Genomic DNA, 23,329 nt, shown 5'->3' on the forward strand with positions numbered 1-23,329 from the left:
TGCTCTAATTCTTTCACAGGACATTAAACTAAGAGAAAAAGTGGGAATAAAAAATACTAGAAGATTATACTGGTCACATTGCTTTCCAAGGGGAAGGAAGAAATCCTATGTAGTAGGGTCACAGGGATTGCACAATAGTTGTTAATGGTTACATTAGAATGATGTCACAATGCTTCTGGAGGAAGGCATGACATTTTTCTTGAACTTAACATCCCTTGAGAATGTATAATAATGATATGCATATAGGAGTAGGAAGGTACTTTAGTAGCTATAAATATAGGAAATTATTTTAGGTTGTAGACAAAACAAAAACAGCTGCAGATATGACACAGGATAAAAGAGAGAAGATTGGCATCAAAACTAATACCAACCAAGCCAAAACAAAAACCTGCGATCAAAGGACCAAAAAGAAACTTTCTGCCACTCTTTTGTAAGTATATCATTACTTCGACCCAAGGAGAGGGAAGTGTCCCTGGTCACTGTTAGGTTCATCTTCCTTTGGCATTTGCCACTTACTTTGAGACTCCATGTAACTCAGTGACAGGGCCTAAAGGAAGCCTCACCCATCAAGTATGTGATCAACTGGTTCTCTGTGTGGATGCTGCTTCCGGAAGTCCATTCTGGGCCTGGGCAACAAAAAATTAGCTACCGGTTCTTCTGAACTGGTGTGAACTGGCTGAATCCTGCCACTGGCCCCACTTCTTTTCACTGCAGCCCAGATTGAAGGATTAAATTGTTAAATTAGGGTTACATCTTCAAAAATACAATCGGCACAAAAGGGTGTCCCATGCTGGTACAAAGTCTTATCCTGAAATTCTTGCATTTGGAAAAAGATTTGTGTTTATGTAGCGACTTTTGGGAGAGTGGAAATTTTCATTGGAACCATGGCAAGGGATAAAAGATTGAACTCCCCATTGCTCATGGTGATCATTTATGCATCCATGCGGTTGCTATTTGCAAAGGTTATTTCTTCCTAGTCATTTGAGATGTACATCATTTAAATGAATGAATGAATACAAAGATACATATATAAAAACTTGGATTTTTGCAGGAGCCTTTTGGACACTGAGGATGAACTTTCTAGTATCCAGTGGGATTCAGTACCTATGGACGTAAAGGAGTGGTTAACAGGCACCTTTGCAAGGAAAAAAGAGGCATACAGACTTCAACCTGATGAATTAACAAGCATTCGGAGTATTTCATATGCTTTAGAGAATGACGTTGTGATAGAAAGGCAAGCATAGATTGCACAGAGCACATTATGAGCTTCTCAGAATATGACCAAAATGATGTAGTTGATAATTAGAAAAGTGAATTCCAGATCTGAGCTGGAATTGACCAGAGTTGTTGTTATGGGAAAAGGAGGAGGAAGGAGTATTATGTATGTTCATGGTCTAATAACAACTGCCTTGCTTAGCAATGAAAATTTTGCACTCAGTTTTGGCATAAGTCTAGGACTATCGGTAGTACTAAAGCTGCAGTATCGGAAAACATCTGGTTCAGCATTGACACAATCACCCCTTAAAAATCATCAAAACAGGAGGGGAGAAAAGGAATGTTGTAGGAAAATCATATAAGGCCTTGAATGAGCTGCATGTAATTCTGGGATAAAGGTCTGTATTATTGGAAAATCTTGGAAACAGGTTTTATATATTCAGTCTGGGTAATTTATAAAACTATTAGAAATTTACAGAACATGATTGTGTAACCAACCATTGATTCCTGTTAAGTGTATTTATAAAAGTCTGACTCATTACTTTGATATATTCTGTTGTCTATCGGCCAAGCATGGCAGAACAAATTTGTTTTTAGGATACTTAGTTAATCATTGTTGGCTCTATAAAATGACATTATAAATAATAAAATGCAAGGTTATGATACCACACAAGTCAAAGGATTATGTGTGTAGATCATTTCAAGAAGACCAAGAAACAGAGAGACATCAACCAGAAAGAGAGAAAAGTCAAAAAAATGAGAGGATCTGAATATTTCATGTGGAACAAAAACATTCTGGATTTATTTATTTCACTTATTTATTTAACAAATTTACATAGCCATCTAACTCATGGATAGATGATTCTTTACTCAAAAGGGAATTGATGAGAATTTTTCAGAAGGAAGGAAGGAAGGAAGGAAGGAAGGAAGGAAGGAAGGAAGGAAGGAAGGATATACAGTATATATTTATATATGTTCCATATATAATCAGAAGCTGACAGCAGGCAAAAGTAGTAATGGGGCTGGAAGTGAAGTGGAGAGCAAAGAAATATTTGTCCAAGTTCAATCAGGGCAGGAGTTGTCTCGTTTCAGAACCTTAATTATGTTCCAGTTCCTTTGTCTTTCCCAGTGCATTATTATGCCATTATATTCTTGTTTTGCCTGAGAAATTTATAGCTGATTGAAGGAATAGGAGGAGGAAAGTAGAGAAGATTCCTAATGTTGGACTGCAGATTGAACCACACTTTCTCCAGTAGACATTACTACATCAGGTCCGGCAGTGGATTTCTTCAAGATGCATAAATAAAAGATGACAGACTTGATGAGCAGGGCTAATTGAAGCTGCCAAAAATACAGCACCTTAGCTTTCATCCTACTTCTATAGGAGAATGACAATCCAGAGACTGTTTACATGTACTTTTTAATCATTGTTAAAATTAACTTCTATACAATGCATGTGTAAATAATAATTTCTTTTTCAACCGAATTCTCGTATTTTGTTACAAATTCCTCTGTCATGGATCAACTCCTTAACTGAAAAACTCAGTGAAATAAAATGTACCTAGTATTCACCAAGACGGTGTTCTGAGCCAGCAGGATTTTTTTTCTTTCTCCTGCTGATGGACAGCTGGTTTCACTGGCTCTTTGACAGCATACTCCCTGGTAATGAATGGAAGCTACTAGGAATGACTCAAGATGACTCTTGGATGACCCCGGTCTATCTGAGAAAAAGACTTAGAAGAAAATAATTCTAGGTGGGAGTGTCAGAGAGCCAAGTCTCCATCTTTGTCCTTTCCAATATCTGCTTTTTAAGAATGCCTGGATTTTAACTGCACATTTTGATATGTTTTTTTATGTCTACTTTTAAATATTAATCTACAGGTTGAATGCTGATTCAATTTAACCCCCTGCTAGATCTTAAGATGGCTTTTTTTTAATGTTCTTTTTATTGTTATATTAACTGCCATACACCAGTTCTATCTCTTCTGCATGGAAGCTACTGCAACTTTGAGTAGTGAAAGTGATCTGTTTCAATTTCAATTAGTATCAAAATTTCATTACAAATTTTATAAATTTATCAAGAAAATTCTTGTCTTAGGTTTTTTAACTTCTGATAAAGATCTCTCTCTCTCTCTCTCTCTCTCTCTCTCTCTCTCTCTCTCTCTCTCTCCTCTCACTTTTTTTTTTTTAGATTTATCTGTTATGGTGCTCTCGTCTCTGTGATGATCTGTTTATAACTAAAAGTTTCAGCTGTAAAAGTTTAACTACTACTTTAGTTTAACCACTGAAGTATTTTGGACTACAGTATATCAAAATATAGTCAAAATGCAAGCAATATATCAAGATAAAGTTTATTAAGAAAACTGGGCAGAAAGAATATTTTTCAACTTGCAAGTTCAACTTGAAAATTTGGATAAGAACTTGATAAAGTAACAATGATTTTAGAAGGTGGTAACCAGATTCAAGCAACAGCATTACAACAAGATTTACAATAAGATGGACTAGACTGTAATTCTCTGCTTCCAGTCCTGAAAGATGAGGTTAACTTGGAAAATACAAGTTGATTAGAGGATTCCAACAAAGGTATAGATTCTAAAGAGTCAAACTTGATAGAATGGACTAGTGTTGAACACTTTTTCAAGAAGATTGAAGAAGACCAGAGAAATAATGTATTATACCCAATTGGAAAATAAATGTCAAGAGATGTTATCTTACAATTTATAGGAGACATTTTTGTACAACAAATGCTGTAGCGTTACACACAATAGAGACTCATGACTTTCAGGAATAAAATCCAATTGTTAGAAAAGATCCCATTTAATTTCTTAAGGAAAAACCTTATTATTACGAATCAATCAAGGATATTTGATCCTGGATGGACCAGAGACAATGATTGCTATGACTTACGATAAACCAGAAGCCGTTGAAGATTTTCTGCAAGTGAAATACATTAAACAGACTGTTAACAAAGGGTTTAGAAGTTTAATTTAGCTATTGGTTTTACTTGTTAACAATGTTTTTATATTCTAGATAGATGTCAGGCTAAGTGGGTTGGGTAAACAGTGTTTTACAAATTCACAAATGATGAATTGGTGAATGCTTCACAGGGGAGGAGGGGAGGAGGAGTTAAAATCTTTGGAATATATTTATCAGCATTCAGGTATTGCCCAAACTGCCTTTTTGCTTGAGACAGAGAAATGCAACCTTGATGGGATTTCTTAATACTCCAAGGTAGAAAGGAAAGGTGGGAAGTGGGAGGAGAGGGGAAAGAAGGATTTAATCTCTTTGGGGGGAATAAAATAGGATTGTGCCAGATTTGTGGGTCAATGGGAAGGAAAAGAACCTCTTGATTTTTCTTCTACCTTAACTTTTACCCCTAGTACGTTTCTATATTACAAGTTTATGTGCTCCTATTTTGTTGACATTTCTATTACACTCACAAAGGAAATTAATGGAAATTTCAAGGAATTCAGCAGTTTTAGAGGGTTAGCTTGGTTTTGAATGCACCCCTACTTCAGAGAGCCATGACAAAACTGTGAGATAATCTAGCTCTAAATCACTCTTAAAATTGAAACTATCTGTAGTGGCCTCAGATTTGAAAGCTGGGTCCCCAAGAATTCCACTGGATCCACCAAAGATCCTATGGTTCAAAGATCCTGGGACCAAGCATGCCTCCGCCTAACTATTGTAAGCTTCCACCCCACTCCCTAAATTTTTTTAAATAAAAAATAAACCTCACAGTTTTATACAGTAAATCATTTATTAGTAAAGTCAGTCAACCTACTTACTGAAATGCATACTTCATCTTGTTCAATATTGATGGACATCCCCACTGAGCAAGGAGGAAAGATTCTGTTTCTTCATTTCCTCATCATTGCTTACTTTCATCAAGCTTACTTTCCTCTTTATCTTGTTCCTAAGATGGAGAAGATTCCTCTCCTACCTTGCTTTTTTTCCTAATCCCTACTTTCCTTTGAACTCTTTCTTACTTCCTTTTTCCTCCTCAGCTTCTTTTTCTCCTTTGTGTAGCACTTTCTTCCTGCCTAGCTACATTTATGCTCTCTGTTTCTCCTTTCTCCTCAACCATCTGCTTTTCCTTCTGTATATCCTCTTTCCTTCAGTTTCTGTGTCTTCACACTTGATGGAGAATTATTTATGTGCTTCAGTCCAGTTCTTGGAAGTTGGTTGTAATATTTTTTATGAATGAACATGAATATACGTCTTCCAGGATAATGTTGCAGGATCCAATATGGTTGTTCACCGGAACTGGAGTTTCTGTCTTTCGAGCTTTCGGACGCATGCTGGAGCCCATCCTTGGGGAACTTCTCTCTAGCAGAGTATGTGCTTTGGGCTATTCTGGGTAGTATCTATGTGGTGCCTGTTGTGTGTGGCTTTTTAGATGTTGATTGGGGTGTTGAGGGTGGCTATTAAGTCATTGGCTGTTGTTTCTTGTGGTGCCAAACCTTCTCCTTTTAATGGGTGCTTAGTCAGGCAGATGTTTAGACGGGATTTGGCATTTATACCCACCAATTGAGTCCTTCTCAAAGGCTTGGGGTAGACAGAATTATTTGATGTTGCTAAAAGTATCATCACAGGATGTAAGCCATTTCAAAAAAAGCTGCCTTTTGCAATTGACTGATATTGATTTTGTCAGTAATGATAGTGTTCAAATGTTGTTCCAGATATTTTGGGATTGCTTCCAAGGCGGCTATTACTATTGGTATCATCTTTGCTTTTTTTTGACAAAGTCATTCTACTTTTATTTGCAGGCCTTTGTAATTTGTGATTTCCCCCGTTTCCCCCCCCCCCATTCCTTTTATTCCGCTGTCTCCAGCATTGCCACATCCACTATCTTTTTCTTTTTTATCAACTATTGTGTGGCAGGAGCTTGTCTATTTGAATTATTGCACTTTAGCATTTAGTATTATTATTCATCTGACTACTGAATATTATCTGTTCAGGAATTGAATTTACTAAAGAAAATATTGGGAGAGAAAACAAAGTTAGCCACAGCACAGCTTGTTCTCTAGAGATCTACATTTTACATTATAACTTGTTATACAGATAGGATGTGAATAAGGACATGATTAAAACCACATGGTGCAGTTTATATAAAAAGGACTTTAAAATCTTCAATATTTATGAAAATCTGTATTTTTCCTCTGAGGTGGGATGATGGAATGAGTTGATGATTTGCCTAATACCTGGATGAAAGATTGAAATATCATGGACTTGGATGAGTCAACATGCTGTCAATATTAATGTTGCTGTGCTCTTTTTATGATGAGCTAAAAGGCAATTTTTATGTAGGCTATAAGCTTATTTGCATCCATTGTTGCATTACTTGTAAAATGCATATGCAGACAGATAAGATAAGATAAGATAAGATAAGATAAGATAAGATAAGATAAGATAAGATAACCTTTATTGTCAATTTTTTATTGTCGGCACAACAACACATCAAAAATGAAATTTAGTTGCCTGCTCTCAAAGTGAAACACGTACATGACACGCCCTAAAAACATACTATATACAACATATGTATAGCCCCACACCCCTACATATAAATAACAAATAAATATTAAATATTGTCCATCTTGAATATATAACGGAAGGAAAAAGCTTGAGAGTTCACAAGGTTAATGCTATATGGAATGAAACTATGGCTGAATCTGGATGTTCTGCTGCAGATACCACGAAGCCTTCTCCCAAAGTGGATGATATAAATCAATGATGGCGAACCTTTTAAAGACTGAATGCCCAAAAACTGGCTCTGCCCCTGCTCCACCCCCTGCCCCACCCCTGCCCCACCCTCTGCCCTGCCCCCGCTCCGTCCCACTCTGCCTGCCTGCAGGGCCACTCACCGCCTCCAGGGCCCACCGCAGATTGCCCAGGCAGCCCAGCAGCACCATGGTGGCCACACCCGCTGACCACGCCCTGCAGCATCAACTGTGTGCGATGGGGCATGAGGGCAGAGTCTTGTCTACACTGTCTGGCTGCCATGTCCTTGGCTGCGCTGCTCCACATGGGCCACACTCAGGGGTGACTCTCCTCCAAAGGGGCTGCTGGTGAGGGGGTTGCAGGTGGAGGCAAGGCTGGGGCAACGGCATGTGTGCCCACAGAAAGGGCTTTGAGTGCCGCCTCTGGCACCCATGCCATAGGTTCGCTGATATAGATCATTCATACACCAATGATTTGTTTTTCAATAAGAAAAATGCTGGCAAAACTTCTAAAGGAACTGTACATTAACAGGCTTTTTAAAACTTGCACACTGGTGTTTAATAATCTCCTCTGTTAATATTGGGAAGAATTGATATTAACATTAGTGCCCTATGGGTATCTAGGGCAACATATAAAATTAGGGTCATGACTTTTAGTATAGAGGCAAATGGGAAACAAAGTATTTCCTGGTCCAACAATCTAACCCCTAAACCACCTGATATAGTAGTCTATATTGCCAAGAATCCAAATTTTGATCACACAATGACTGAATTTGACCAAGTCTGTACATGGAATTATAGCCTTAGTAAATAAGCTGGCTTACATGTATTTAATTTGTTCTCCTAGGGAGTTCCGCACACCCACTAGTACAATGGGTATGGCTTACGAATTGGAAGTAGTACAAGCTATGAAGGTGAAATCTTTATTATTGTTGTCTTTCAATAAAATAATAGGATAAACCTTTCAGAAAAAGCAGTTCTTTTTTTATAATATTTTATTGATTTTCTCACTTTACAATTGAATATTTAAAAAGCAGCGTGATGGGTTGATCAATAGCTCAATAGTGTACATAAGTCTTTAGTATAAATCTCATGTTACAACATCAAATATTTCTAAGGAGGACGACTAAAATAGAATCAACTTAGGTTACATAAGAAAACTATATGGTAAATTCCAATTAGGGAAAATAATTCTGATAAGATTTTCTCCCAGCTTCAACAAGAATGATGTATTGTTTCTGGTTATGGGTATATGAAAAAAAGTGTAGCATTAGTAACCTACTAAGAAAAACCCAGAAGGAAGAAAAATCTCCCCCCACCCCCCAAAAAGAAGGAATTGTTATACCTAAATGCAACAGTGGTAGAAAATTTCCTTCCTAGAGCCTAAGTGTATTTAAAATTGACAGCTGAATCTGCCCTCAACCTGCCATTGGCTCTTCTCAAAATATGTTCTTCTTCTGAACTGAGCTGTCATTCCATTCCCCAAATCCCAGGGGAAAACTCAAAGACCTTGCTCAAAACCCCTCACCTCAATTTGAGTTGGGGAATTTGTCTTCTTCTTCTTCCTCTTCTCCTCCTCCTCCTCCTCCTCCTCCTCCTCCTCCTCCTCCTCCTCCTCCTCCTCCTCCTCCTTCTTCTTCTTCTTCTTCTTCTTCTTCTTCTTCTTCTCCCTCCTCCTCCTCCCCCTCCCCCTCCCCCTCCTCTCCTGATAATAATAATTCAAAATTAATCAGTTTCCACTGTACCTAACTTTCAGGATTTACAGTCATGGGCTACATCTGTCTAAATTACTTTCCATTGAAAAGTAATAGCATTTCCCTGTTTGATTTTGCCCTGGATGGTCTTAGTCCTCGTTACAGAAGATGCCTGGTTCAAGTTCCATCATAACTTCTGTTATCCCTGCATTACTGCTGCATATCAGCACCAAGTTCAAAGCTATAAATATAAGGCAGGGCATGTGGCTTGAGCAGCTGCCATCTGAAAGACATCCAAATGTTTTTTGCTGCATGGAAAAGGTTTTTTTGTATTTTAGATGAACTATAGCAGTGAGATAAGCCGTTGCTGGCTAGCAGACAAGCATCACTTAACTAATCCACTTCTGTGCTCATCTGTTGGCAGAGAGGGCAAGCCATGAGAGGCTGTCAATGAATTCTGTTAGTTAGAAAGATGTGGTTATCTGGCTGTTTGTTCAACTAGAAGCCCAACTTTCATGACCAATGGTGAGGGATATTAGGAATTATGGTTTGATAATATTGTAGGTGATCTTATTGTTCCTTACTTCTGTTGTAGAAAGACATAACATACTTTGTTTAGATTTTTAACTGATAGTATGAAGATATATTTGTTGAAATATTTATGATTATAAAGAATATTCCAGTATTTGAGGGGCTGCCACAAAGAAGAGGGGTCAAATTATTCTCCAAAGCACCAGAGGGCAAGACAAGAAACAATGGTTGGAAACTGATCAAAGAGAGAAGCAACCTGGAATTAAGGAGAAACTTCCTAACAGTGAGGGACAATTAACCAGTGAAACAGCTTGGCTTCAGAAATTGTGGGCACTCCATCACTGGAGGTTTTTAAGAAGAGGTTGGACAGTCACTTGTCTGAGATGGTATAGGTTCTCCTGCTTGAGCAGGGGGCTGGACTAGAAGACCTCCAAGATCCCTTCTAGCTCTTTCTATTCATCTTGCTAATGAAAGGGTAACTGCAGTACAGTATTGTCACAGTCTTACACAGACACACACAGAGAAGGGAAGGCACAGTTCATCAATTCTCCCATTTCCTTATAAAAATCTCCATAAAACTCTCCACACATGCCCATAGAGACCAAAATAGTGATAGCTCTTTCCTATGGGCTGACATTAGTTATTTCTTCCTTTCCCCAGACAATTAACAGATGTGCTTAGGAGGAATTCTGACATATCATACTCCTTTTCTCCAGCCATGTTTCATTTTCTTGCTAAAAATATTGCTTGTCTCTTTTTTTAAAAAAAAAAAATCAGCATTTTCAGATGTTCAAATAAATCTTGGCATGGCGGTAGAGATAATGCTATCATGCTTGCCAACTAATTAATACTTTGCCCAGCTGACTTTTGTACAAAAATCTGCCTTTCCCATTTTTGACCCTGAAAAAGCTATTCATTCAGATAGCCTGGACTGGATGCATTTCCTATATGTAAGTGACAGTTCAGTCTAAATTCTCTTGCAATGCAGTGAAATATGAGCAGGATTCTTAATTAAAAAACATACTCCTTCCTTTTGTTTTTCATACCACAGCTATGGCTCCTTCCTCCATCCTCCCCCAAAATGCATATGTACTACCGAATGCTGTGGCCATATTTTAGGTTATTTATTGCCTTAGCTTGATGTTGATATATAACTCTCTCTCTCTCTCTCTCTCTCTCTCTCTCACACACACACACACACACACACACACACACACACACACACACACACACCCCTTTACACAGAAGATGTTAGGATTGGTACCAGGTTCAGCAGGGACTTTGACGCTCCATCCTATTTGCATAGTGGGCTCAACTTTCAGCCTGGCTCCTGGCTCCTCCCCCCCCCCCCATTGCTGGGCCAGCATCAGACAAAAAAACTTTGCTGGCAAGTCTGTGGTTGGCTCTGTGATCAGGTTGTGCTGGAACAATTCCAGGACATCAATTTGAATTAATGAAAAACTCACATCCAACGTGGATGGCATGAAATTATATTAACATGACAGGTCTTTCTATAAGGGGTCATTTCATGCCACAATTCCTGTTTTTTATGTCTATATATTTAAGGACTGTTGTGTCCATATGGGTCACACCTAAGACTTTGAGAGTATGTACAGTAGAGTGGTACTATGGATTTTGTACAAATTATTCAAATGAAACTTGCACATTCATAATGCACATGCTCTCAAATTCTGTTCTGACCCATTTAGTATGAAATGTATAAGGTGACCAATTTTGGAAAGCTAAAATATTTGTATTTATGTTTTAGCTTAAATTTTACAATTCTTGATGTGGCTGAATTCTGGCTAAAATATTTGCTTATTTGCATATGTTTTTCATTATTGACAGACTATCGATAAGTGGGATTTTAATGTGTTTACCTTAGATGAAGCTGCTGAAGGACACTGCTTAAAGTTTATGATATGCGAAATATTCACCAAATATGATCTTCTGAAACGCTTCCAGGTCAGAAGCTAAATAGCAAACAAAATTATAATATGTTAAATCTCTCTCTCTCTCTCTCTCTCTCTCTCTCTCTCTCTCTCTCTCTCTCTCTCTCTCTCTCTCTGTATGTGTGTGTGTGTGTAAATACAGAATCCAAATTCTTAACAGGCTTAATACAGAGTATTAAGACATGATCATGAAGTTATCTTGGTCTATACATTTCATCAGGAGCAAAATAAATAAGATGCTTTTGTATATCTAACCCCTAGGATTTAAGAGAAAAATCTAGCACATTTCTGAACAGATGAAGAATTGAGCTGTATCTCTTGACCTTCTAAAAAAAAAGATCTTTTCAAGCTGCCCCAGTATTAGCATTGTTTTGGCGCATAATCCATGTATAATTAAAACCTTCCAGTGAAATAGAAAATCAGTAGTTGAGAGAATGATATCTTGTATGATCTTTTTAATAACTATTGTGCACATTAAATTCTTGTCTCCCACAGATACCAATTACCGTTCTAATTTCCTTTGCAAAAGCTCTGGAAGCTGGTTACAGCAAATACAAAAATCCGTATCACAATTCACTCCATGCTGCAGATGTTACTCAAACTGTGCATACCATTATGCTTCATACTGGAATGATGGTAAGAGAGATACATTCTCTCTTTAAGCTTCTGACATAAGTCACATATGATAGTTGAATGCTACATCTGGCAACTAGATGCTACCTGGAAATTAATTATGTGCTTTAGGTACTCAGTGGAAAAGTAAGTTTTTACTCATGAGATTTCCAGTGGCAGATAAAGCTCTGCTGTCTCAGAGTCTATTTGTACTGACCTCTTCTTCCCCATCAGTGAAGTAAAGAAGCAGGTCTGGATACACCCATAAGGTTGTATCTGTCTTCATGAAGTAGAAGGTAATAAACAATTTAATGGTACAGACCAACATTCCACAAAATGTAACCCAGATTCTATTGTCCCTCCTATTGTTATTATTATTATCTTCCTATTCTCTTCCTGTGATGACTTCCTTGATAATATTTACACTTGTCCTCTCATTGGGACAAAAAACCAACCAACCCAATAATACTTCAGGTATAGAAAAATAATGGAACCAAATTGCATTTTACACATATACAATGAAGCACCATTGGAGAATTATAAAGGCAAGCAAATTTGTGATACTTTGATCCTTCAGATAAGAGTAGCAATTTGCTTGTAATGTTTTTATTTGTTCTAAGTTTTCCTTTCCAGTTCCTATAACTGCTGGATACTTTATTTGAGTCATGTCCAGTATTTTCCTTCCTACCTCTTCCAAACTCTGTAAATTCTCCATCTGTTTCTGGTTTTGTAGCCCATACTTCTAAACTTCAAGAATATCTTGGATGCCTGACATAAAAGGGAGAAGTTTCAGATAAAACTTTCATTGGCAGGGTAAAGGTCATCTGGAACCTGGCAGAGGAACTTCTGGCTTACTGTCTTTTGATTGTCCTCTGTGCCTCCCAGAGAAAGTTATGAGCTAATAAATTTGTTCTAACCAGATGTACAACAAGCCAACATTCATCACCATTGACATCATGGTGCACATTGCATGATTTTTGAGTTACTGCAGTTTGTGCTGGTATGTCTGTGTTTATCAGAGAATTTTACATATGGAGATGCAGAAGAAGGAACTCATTGGACACTGGCACAAGCTAAAGTACTTGATAATGCACTTGAGATCCACCTGAAATTGCCATTTATTGCACATGAGAGGACATTTATTTCAATAAAAGTCCTTTCCTCCCACTCCCCATCTATTTTGCAAAATAAAAGATAGTATTCAGAGATACTGTATACACTGTATTTTATTGCATTAAGGAATATCATGGGCTTCTAATTCTTTCCACCAGCAATGGTTCACTGACCTGGAGATCTTAGCAATTTTTTTTAGCAGCATCATCCATGATTATGAGCACACTGGAACCACAAACCATTTCCACATAGAGACAAGGTAAGTCTTCTGTCCTATTCTACCTGTTGCCAAAATGGAAAGATTGAGTGGTTTAATGAATTACGGCTGATACACAAATGTGAGTATTTAAGTTCAGCAAATCAAACGCTCCCTGCCTGTGTCTTCCTCTGAGATAGGGCATTATTAGTCCTTCTGAGACAAGGACTAACAAACAGGTAGGTGTGTGATGACCCAGAGCTTGAGATGCAACTTTCACTCTCCAGTTCCTACAGTTGATATCATCCAGACATAGAGGTGTAGAAGCTAGTGTGATTTAGTGTTTGATTTATTTCCCATTAACATTAGTTGTAGAGTAGCCGAGGCCCAAAGCATTCATTCCACTACCCCTGCTTAAAAATCCACATGTATTTCATGTTTTTCATCTCATCTTCAGCCAGTAATGTTACCAAAATGAGTTACACAAGGTAACCCAGCCCATTCTTTCTGACATAATTGCAGTCTAAAAGGCAGCAAACAATATGGAAATGAGATAGAAATCAAGAGGAAGCCAAGGGAATCATATATTGTTGCATTAAACAGGCATAGGTTTTCCACATAAATTTGAGATGGAGACACATAACCGCATCAGTGAAGTAGATTTTGTTTTGATTACTGAAAGTATACAAAAATCTTACATCCTTTCAAGTGCCAAGTATCCAACTCTTTATGGCAGAGGGTGGACCTGGCAGTGAACTTCATTGTTGACAAACTTCTGGCTGACCATATGTTTCTTGACTGTTTGTGGTTTCCATTAATAATTCTTTTATGATGAAAATACAATATAAACTACTTAATTTGCTTGCAAGACTGCATTTTTTAATCTCTCTTAAAGTTGTGCAGGTGGAAGGGGACCAATCATATAGTTATCTCTCAGCCAGCCATAAAATTGCTGCCAAATAATATCTATTCAGATAGACATTCATGAAGTAAACATAATGGATATCTTCTGTCTGTCTGTCTGTCTATTATCTATCTATCCATCCATCCATCCATCCATGCATCCATCCATCCATCCATCCATCCATCCATCCATCCATCCATCCATCCATCTATCTATCTATCTATCTATCTATCTATCTATCTATCTATCTATCTATCTATCTATCATCATCTTCTTCCATCAATTTAACACAAACATTTTTTGGACTTCTACACTAGGTCAAAAACTGCTCTTTTGTATAATGATAGATCAGTTCTTGAAAACCATCACCTGAGTGCTGCTTTCCGCCTTCTACAAGACAGAGAGACAAATATCTTAGGCAACTTAACCAAAGATGAGTGGAGGTGAGGCTATATATTGATATATTGCTAAGCTGTTTCAAAATATATTGATTTCCAGTTTCTTTGGGATTTGGTGTTTCTTTTGCCTTCAGAATTGTCTTTAAGGGGCTATATTAAAACCTCCACATATGTCTTCTTGTCATATATGACAGCTGTAGCCTGTTAGGCCATAAAAGTACATTAGACGGGTGGCCAAGCAAATGTGGGCTAATAGCTATGGATTCACTTGCAAAGCTGCTATGATGGTTTTACACTTTACCCTTTATTTATTTATTTGTTGTTTTCTTTATATATTTAGGCATTTTGTCTACTACCTAAAACCTGCCACACTTTGGGAAGCTTTCCAAATGTACAACTATTATAGTAAATCAGTGTTTTGAAAATTGATTAAATCATAAGATCCATCACCTAATACATAGTTTGAAGCTAAGATTAATAGGTAAAATAATTTGGTATTTGATATGGCAACATTAGTTGCCATTAATTTCTAAAGGCTTTCTGGAATAGCTATTTTTCTACCTATTTTTCCAAGGCCACAAGAGTGGAGGGACTCTTGTTTCTTAGAGAAGCAATTGCAAAAACGTGAAGTACAGGTAGTTCTCGACTTACAACAGTTCATTTAGTCACAGTTCAAAGCTGAAATGTCAAAAAGTGATTTATGACCATTTTCACCCTTTTGACCACTGCAGCATCCCCACGATCAAATGATCCAAATTCAGATGCTTGGCAATTGGTTCATACCTATGACGGTTGCATGTCTTGGAGTCATGTGATCCCCTTTTGTGACCTTCTGATAAGCAAAGTCAATGGGGAAGCCAGATTCACTTAACAACCATGTTGCTAACTTAATAACTGCAGTGATTCACTTAATAACCATGACTAGAAAGGTTGTAAAATTCACTTAACAACTGTCTCACTTAGCAACAGAAATTTTGGGCTTGTAAATTGAGGACTATCTGTAGTCATATCTTATAAGTTGCTACAGTGTAAAATAACCATGGTTTTCAATAACTCTTTGAATTTGCCCCAGAGTTGTTTCCCTGCTTCTTTCATGTTGGGGGTGTGATGACTATTTGAAACATTTCTCAGAAGTCCAAATGTGGAAGTTAATCTGTTCACATTTGGAGATGGTCCAGGGATTGTTTCCATGCAAACTTCACTGAAGCAGAACAATTAGAACAAGTAGTGAATGCATCCAGTGAATGGGTTATACAGATGGAAATAGATAAAAATCCCAAAACCATACTTTGCAGCAAGTGCCTGAAAATTGTTTTTCCCAAGTAGAAGACAGTATATAGTGCATTTTAGGGCTTGGTAATATTTGAATCTTCTTATTTTGACAACACCTAGAATAAAATGTTCCTCTGTCTGTTTTCAGGGAATTGCGTCGCATGGTTATTAATATAGTTTTATCTACAGATATGTCGCATCATTTCCAGCAGATAAAAATCATGAAACATATTCTGCAGTGTCTCCAGCTAGTTGACAGGTTAGTTGTTTTGGAAAGGGAAGCTGTTGTTACTCTGAATAGGGAGCAGGAGCGGGCATGGAGAGTGGTTAAATGTTCTAAAAAAATGTTATGGCTAAAAAAAAAGTGGATACTTTTTTGTCTGGTGATCAGAATGATCTTAATTTGACAGGACACACAAGGATAAAATCATGTCTTTTTTGGTACACGTAGCTGACATCAGCCATCCAGCAAAGCCTTGGGAACTGCACCATCGATGGTCAGAAGCATTACTGGAAGAATTCTTTGAACAGGTGCTGTATTTAAAAGTCTAAGCATATATTATAGGTCTGTGCAACAATTCAGATTCAAAAGCAGAAAGCTGATTCTGAGTATACATCATGCAAATTTAGTACCTATCTGCAGCTTCTTAAATGTTTTGAGGGACTTTTTGGTCTCCTCCTTATTTCCGCTTTCCTTCAGCACTCCCCAATTTTGCTATGGAGCATATTAAAAAAAAGGCAGAGGAGAGGGGTATTTGCAGTGTCAATTTCACTGATGGAAAGAAATTGCTAAAATCTTCTGATACCTTGTTGCTCTTGGTATTTTTTGCTAAAATGTATATATCTCTTTTCCCCTGTTTTAGAAAGAGCATTTTCAAAATACTGTTTTTAACTGTTTCTATAGTATAGCATGTTTAAAGCATCACTTGTTCATAAGAGCTCATGCTTCTGTGAATTCCTTCCTCCAATGCTAGGGAGACAAAGAGGCTGAAATGGGACTTCCAATTTCTTCGCTTTGTGATCGCAGGACAACCAATATTGCAGAATCCCAAATAGGTGAAGCTCATTGAAAAGGAGGGAGGCAATCTTTGTTTTTTCCCTCATTCTTTTTACTTCTGACATTAACTCTTCTTCCTGACCATCCTCCAAACAATGACTGTCCTTTATATAAATTTTGCATTAAATTACAATGTCATATTTTTCTCTTCTAAGGAAAATTTTTCCCTCATCAGTCAGATTGGGGTAATTCTTTTAATTGTAGCAAAGCAACCATCAGAACAAAGAATGATTTCCTTTTACTTAGTTAATGCAATGTATCATCACATTGGCTGAGTTCATATATTAATGAAGCCATGGTTTCAATAAGGGAGAATATTTATAGCTCAAGGATGAAGTGAGGGGTCTTTGTGCTCTCTGAGCTTGATTGTTTTCTTCCAGACGTTTCATTACCCAAACTAGGTAAACATTATGATGTTATCTAGTTAGGGTAATGAAACATTTACAAGGAAACAACCAAGCTCAGAGAGCACCAGAGAGCTACATTTTGTTTCACTGATGATTTGTTGAATCACATGGATATAGTTCACATATAACATTAAGCTGGAAACCATGGAGGCTGGTGAAAAAAACATGCTTTCCAGAGGAAGGAAATTCTGCTTCCATCTACTTTTTTGAGAGAGATCAAAGATTAAAAGTAATGCTTCTACACACAATATATATACCCAGGCAATGCTTTGCTGTAAAAAACCCCATCAGGCTGGAAACACTGTGACACTGTGAGTTCAAGTCCTGCCTTAGCCATGAAAGCCACTTGGGTGACATTAGGCCATTCACTCCTCTCAGTTCAAACCACCTCACAGAGCTGTTGTGGGAAAAATAGGAGGAGAAAGATTTAATGGATATGTTCAGTGCCTTGAGTTATTTCTAAAATAATAAAGGTGGGATGCAAATAAATACATAAAGAACCTTGTAATAATGCTATGCATTTTATAAATTAATGAACTGCTCTTTGTCAGCCTTCCTAAACATGGTCTCCAGATGTATTAGACTACAGCTGCCCTAAATTCTAGCCTGCAAAGCTGATTTTGTAACCGGTATGTGGGAATGACCTTGGGAGAGAGGGCAAAGAGACACAAACAAATAAAAGGCAGCTGAGCCCACAGCAGTAATGTCGGTGGAGCCAAAGGCTCAGAAGAGATCCTAGTTTGGGGTCTGTAAAGGGAACGGAGGAAGAGAAGTAGTGTCAGACTTGCAAGATTCTGTTAATGTAACCTTACAATAAAGTATAATTAGGTCGTCTGGTTGTGCTTCCTATCTGGTCTACCTCATAAGGCTAACAGTTTTTGAGTGTAGAACTAATAATTTTACTGAGGCTTTTTCTAAGGAGCTACTAAGTGACAGAGCATTATATCAGATTTCTGGCCATAACCTACACTCAGCTGAACCTGAGTAAAGCTTATTTGTTCAGTTTTAAACTAGTAATTGTGTTTAGATTTTTTCCTTTCTTTCTTCTTTTAGGTTTTATTGATGTTATAGGAAAACCAGCATTTGTTCTTCTATTTGAAACTGTGGAAAAATTGTGTACTGTTACATCTGAAGCTGCTAATTCTCTATCTGAAAAAGATAGGTATGGACTTTCTTGCTTGTTTCAGTTACTTTGGCTTCAAAACTCTGTTTCAGTTCTCCTTTAAGAAATTTCTTGAAATAACTTTATCAAATAGAAATTATAATGTCATGTGCCTAACACTTTACATATGTAATGCAAAGAGCAAGATAGCACTCTTCTTTCCATTCATTGTTTCCAGTCTTGGGAATATGAACATACATTTTCTTTTCACTCTTCCAAATACTCTTTTCCATTTAGTTTTAACATAATTGTGGGTTTCTAGAAAAGTTAACAGGGGAAGAAAAGAGACTGAAGGAATACACAGAAGGCTTGGGGCAGTTTCACAACTGGAAAAATTGACAGTTTTAACTCCATAACTTAGCAGCTCTTGCAACAATAGTGACACGTTGTAAAGGACATTATAATATTCTGTACCACTTAGATAATATATGTTGAATTGAGAAATAACAGCAGCTTAGTGACTGTTCTTTGAAGCCTGATGAGCAGATATAGGATTATGTAGTATTCCCTAATTTTTGTGTCATGTATTCTGCCTCATATATTCCAGCCCTTATTCTCCTCAGTTTCCACAAATTAAGTGCAACGATCTAAAGAAGAACTGTCCTCCCATTTGCTCCCACATCTATATAGTCCTGTTCAGACTTTCTCGTGGAGACTGGGTGAATGTGGGTAGAGTGGAATGTTAATGTAAGGATAGAGCAGAGGGCTAGTGTACAGACTCATTCAATTTTTTTCATTTAATTTGTGCATCTGAATAGGATTCATTTCACATCCAGACCTCTAGGTCATATTATTTATCCTGTCCTATTGCATTGTTCATTGCTTTTCCTATAATTATTTCATTGCTTGCTCTACATTTTAGATATGATGCTTCCTTTGTTTTAGGAGTTGTGCAGCTTTATTTTATCTTTTTTTAAAAAGATGAATATTCTGCTTTGGGAGCTGTACAATGGACTAATATAAAGCTCCCAGAAATATTGCTTATCTGAAAAGCAGAATTTATGGTAACATTTACGTTGCTGTAAATATTTATTAAATTGTTTATGTAGAAATATAAACAACACTTTTATGTAAACAGAATTAGTTCTTTTGAATGCTTTTCAAAGAAACATACTCTTTCCTGGGAGTATAGAAGAAGTGGTAAACTTGAGGCAACTATCTATCCCAAATCTCCAAGTTGCATTTTACAGAGATGTAACAAAATCCCTTAATTCCTTGATTCAGAAACTCTCCTATTACAGATCCTTAGCGCAGCTAAGTATTGCTTTCTACTGATCAACTCAAAATGGAATTTTATATATATATATATATATATATATATATATATATATATATATATATATATATACTACTTAATATAGGATTGCCTTTGCTATGATTAAGATAATTCTTTTAACTTTTACTTTATCCATGTGATTACAGTGTGGATTAGGGCTTAGGATCAACATTTTAATAATCTTTTGATATGCTACTTTTACTTCCCAAGTGTCTGTTTCTGTACTGGGTGGAATGGAACACTGAACGTCAGAAGAAAATACCTCCAATTCTAAAGCAAAATAGTAGCACCCACATGCAGGAGAAACATACAGTCAGCAACCCATCTCAACCTCAGGAAATACCCCATATTGGAGAACCTCAAAGCAGCCTAAGTCGGAGTGGGCATGCTCAGCATCGAAGCACCTTGCCTGATTTTAAAAGAGCAAGTGATAGCTATAAGGGGAAATGGAATGGAGTAGTTATAAACATACTGGTGAAAAAGATCCATCCATGTAAAATGGTAAAGAACTTCAGAAGAACAGGGACCTTTGATTTTTGTTGTTCCCTCTCCCCTGAAAGTTATTTAAGTGCATAACATAAATGAACTCCAGTACTGTGTTATTATAAAGTCCTCCTTAACTGTATTATTAGATTTTTATCCCACCTTTATTACATTATAAGTAACTCAAGGCAATAAATATACATAATACTTCTTTCTCCTCCTCTTGGACTGAGAGTGAATGACTAAAATAATTTCTAATTGTGGAACTATCCTGGCTATTACAGGTGGTCCTTAACTTACAACCATTCATTTGGTGACTGTTCAAAGTTAACATGAAAAAAAGTGACATGACCATTTTTCACACTGCTGACTGTTGCAGCATCCCTGTGGTCACATGCTCAAAATTTGGACACTTGGCAACTGGCATGTGTTTATAATGATTGCAGTGTCCTGGGGTCATGTGATCACCTTCTGTGATTTGATAAGTAAAGCCAAAGGGGAAGCCAGATTCACTCAACAACCGTGTTATTAACTTAACTGCAGTGATTCACTTAACAACTATGGCAAGAAAGGTCATAAAATCAGACAAAATTCACTTAACAACTGCCTTCCTTGGCAATGGAGATTTTGGGCTCAGTTGTGGTTGTACGTTGAGAACTACTTGTATTAACAACAAACCTACTGTCTCCTCTGTTAATTATTTCAGGTTCACTTAAAATGTAATTTGCATTTAAATACAATCTACATTAATATAATGACAAAATAGAATTATATGATTAAAACAATCATGTTAACAATTTCTTCCTTCCTGCTTGCCTACTGGTGTGACTGCCTTTCTAGCAAAGAACAACCCATGGAGAACAATGAAGTAAATCCCAGTGGAAACTGTCTCCCTAAAGATTATGAGATTTGCCTAGAAAAACAGAAATTAAGCCTATCAAGCTTTAGAGACCAAATTCTGCAGAATATTGAAGCAAATAGAAACAAATGGAAAGATAGTACAGAAGCTGTTAACAAAGGTATGTATAACACATGCCTACATATTTGTGTTTGACCTTAATGCAGGTTTTCATACAAACAAAATTTTATATTTTTTTTTTAAAAATGAGATAATTTGAGATAAAGGCAGTGCCAATAAAAATTAATGCTGCCTTTCCGTACTGTGGCTTAAGCCACTGCTTTCGTTAATTTAGTATTTCTTTCCCATAAACTTTGTCAGTTTTCTAATCTATATGTCCAAAGTTCTTTGCCATATTATCATTGTTTCTTTTACTTGTTCCTCTTCCATCTTTAAAATTAACAAATATTTATAGAGTTTCTTAATCATTTTTTCATCTGTTTTTAACAGTATCTGGTCAAATTCTGTCTGTTCTTTATAAAATCCCATTGTTTTAGCATTTTTTGCAATCTTGTTTGAATTTGCAGGTATGGCCACCATGATAAATCAATACCTTGTTCTTGTAAATCTTGTCTATCTTTCAGTTTCCCTTCATTATCCAAAATATCTTTATAGGTCACAACTTTCTCATAGTTAATTAAATTTGGGTAAACGAATGCTTCCATTGTTGAAAGCCATCCATATATTTTAATATAGATTTTTGCTTTTATTTTTTCCCATTCTAGAAGAAGTGTATTTCTTATAAAGTGGTTTTGAAAGTATTTATGTATTTTATTCTTCCCATACCACAGAAAGGCATGCCATCCAAGTTGTAGGCCATGCCCCTCTAGGTATAATAGTCTTTTTATTCAGTTTTTACAGCATTTTATAATTCAGAGGCTCGGTTTGTATGCTTTGGTTATTGGAATATTTTAGTCTGTTTCACAAAGGCTAGCAATGAGTCCAAAATGTTGGCTTCCATAAGTTTAATTCCTTTAAACAAATGTAATTAGCTTTACCCCCTTATCTTGAGTCTGTCTATGGCTCTTAGCAAGTTTTCTTTGCAAGTAAACAGGCTTAATTTAAGGTTATAGCTTTTCACAATTGCCGAGCCTTTTAGGCTCAGGTTTCTACATTGTTTAAAACTGAGACACGCTTGAGGCAGCTTAAAGAAAAAAAACCCTGGAGTTTAGTGTTTCTTTATTCTGGGAGGCTTTTGTGAGCCTTTCTTGCTTTGCACTTGATTCCTGTGTCTTTAAGGGTACAGGGAAGGAACTGAGGGGGGGTGTGCATTCTTACTACACTGTGGAAGGAGAGCTCAGAAGGCAGGAAGGAACAAGAGAGGGAGAGAGGAACAAGGGCCGACCAGCTAGCTCAGGGGTCTACAAACTTAGCAACTTTAAGACCTGTGGACTTCAACTCCCAAAATTCCTCAACCAGCCATGAAGTCTGAGGAATTCTGGGAGCTGAAATCCATAAGTCTTAAAAGTGCCAAGTCTGAAGACCCCTGAGCTAGCTGGTAGTGGTGCATATTAATAAACATGGATAAATTCATCATACATTTGTCAGTGCAAAGGGAAAGTGATTCAGCAAAGGAACAGCCACTGAAGAAATTAAAACCAGTACTTTTTTACTTTTTTCTATAGTTTGTAACATTAGATTATGGAATAAAATACAAAAATTCAAAAGCAAATAGTAGGATACAGTGGGGAGGAAAAGGGGGAAAAAGTAGGGGGAGAAGGGAAAAAAACCAGACTTCCTCTGTTGCAGTAGAAGGAAGCATTAACATTGAACCCCAATCTTTTACTTTTCCATAATATTATAAACTAGCCATTTCTATAATAACAAATGAATCTAATCAGTAAAACCCCAAATCCCCCTTTTTTAGTCAATACATCTTGCTGAGTACTGATGGTACTCGAATATTGTCATGTCCTAAAAGTGGTACAATCTGTGAAAAGATTGAAAAGCCCTGGATTAGAAGATCTCAAACTCTGTTAGTCTGTTCTGTTCTGTTCTGACTCTCCGTATGCCACTTTGTTGAAATCATTGGATCTCTTAAGGATGTGTTGTCCCCAAAACTCGGTCTTAGGTTGGTGTTGAAGCCAATTAATCACCAAACACAAGATGTGGACAGATGGACTTTTATTTTGGTACCAAGAGATAAAAGTGGCCTCAGCTTTGAAAGCTACCAAGGCAGTGATTACAGTTTTACAGCAGTTTTCATTATCAAAGGTGATTCACATATACCCCTTTGCCCTCCCAATATATCCCTTTGCCCTCCCCCCAATAATATATGCATAACATATAATATTAATTGGTTACCTGGATTGCAGCCCCCTAAAGCCTTCTTGCTATGCAAAATAATTAAATGTCACGCCACCTATTGCCCTCCTCAGGTCATGGGTATCTTGCAAAGCTTCTAGTTTCCTGTGCCAGCTATGTGGTTTTAGGTTTTCT

The 23,329-nt window shown here is 37.0% G+C and overlaps 1 protein-coding gene across 3 annotated transcripts in view; it reads left to right on the forward strand.

Annotated features, from left to right (window-relative positions):
• The first annotated feature begins 235 nt into the window (after positions 1-235).
• Positions 236-23,329, forward strand: part of LOC120300370 (calcium/calmodulin-dependent 3',5'-cyclic nucleotide phosphodiesterase 1A-like) — a 28,621-nt gene continuing 5,527 nt past the window's right edge. The window contains exons 1-12 of one of the 3 annotated variants that reach the window (XM_039326304.1): positions 236-430; positions 1,052-1,234; positions 7,783-7,849; positions 11,009-11,125; positions 11,608-11,748; positions 12,996-13,096; positions 14,285-14,380; positions 15,756-15,866; positions 16,018-16,138; positions 16,582-16,663; positions 18,125-18,233; positions 20,833-21,011. In XM_039326304.1, coding sequence (XP_039182238.1) covers positions 324-430; positions 1,052-1,234; positions 7,783-7,849; positions 11,009-11,125; positions 11,608-11,748; positions 12,996-13,096; positions 14,285-14,380; positions 15,756-15,866; positions 16,018-16,138; positions 16,582-16,663; positions 18,125-18,233; positions 20,833-21,011 — 1,414 coding nt within the window. In that variant the 5' untranslated portion in view covers positions 236-323. Of the gene's footprint in view, positions 431-1,051; positions 1,235-4,413; positions 4,447-7,782; positions 7,850-11,008; positions 11,126-11,607; positions 11,749-12,995; positions 13,097-14,254; positions 14,381-15,755; positions 15,867-16,017; positions 16,139-16,581; positions 16,664-18,124; positions 18,234-20,832; positions 21,012-23,329 lie in introns of those variants that run through there. The other 2 variants (XM_039326303.1, XM_039326305.1) reach the window with 2 other exon arrangements.

Source organism: Crotalus tigris, unplaced genomic scaffold (assembly GCF_016545835.1).
Source record: "Crotalus tigris isolate CLP2741 ecotype Arizona unplaced genomic scaffold, ASM1654583v1 scf7180000024340.7048381, whole genome shotgun sequence".
Lineage (NCBI taxonomy): Eukaryota > Metazoa > Chordata > Lepidosauria > Squamata > Viperidae > Crotalus > Crotalus tigris.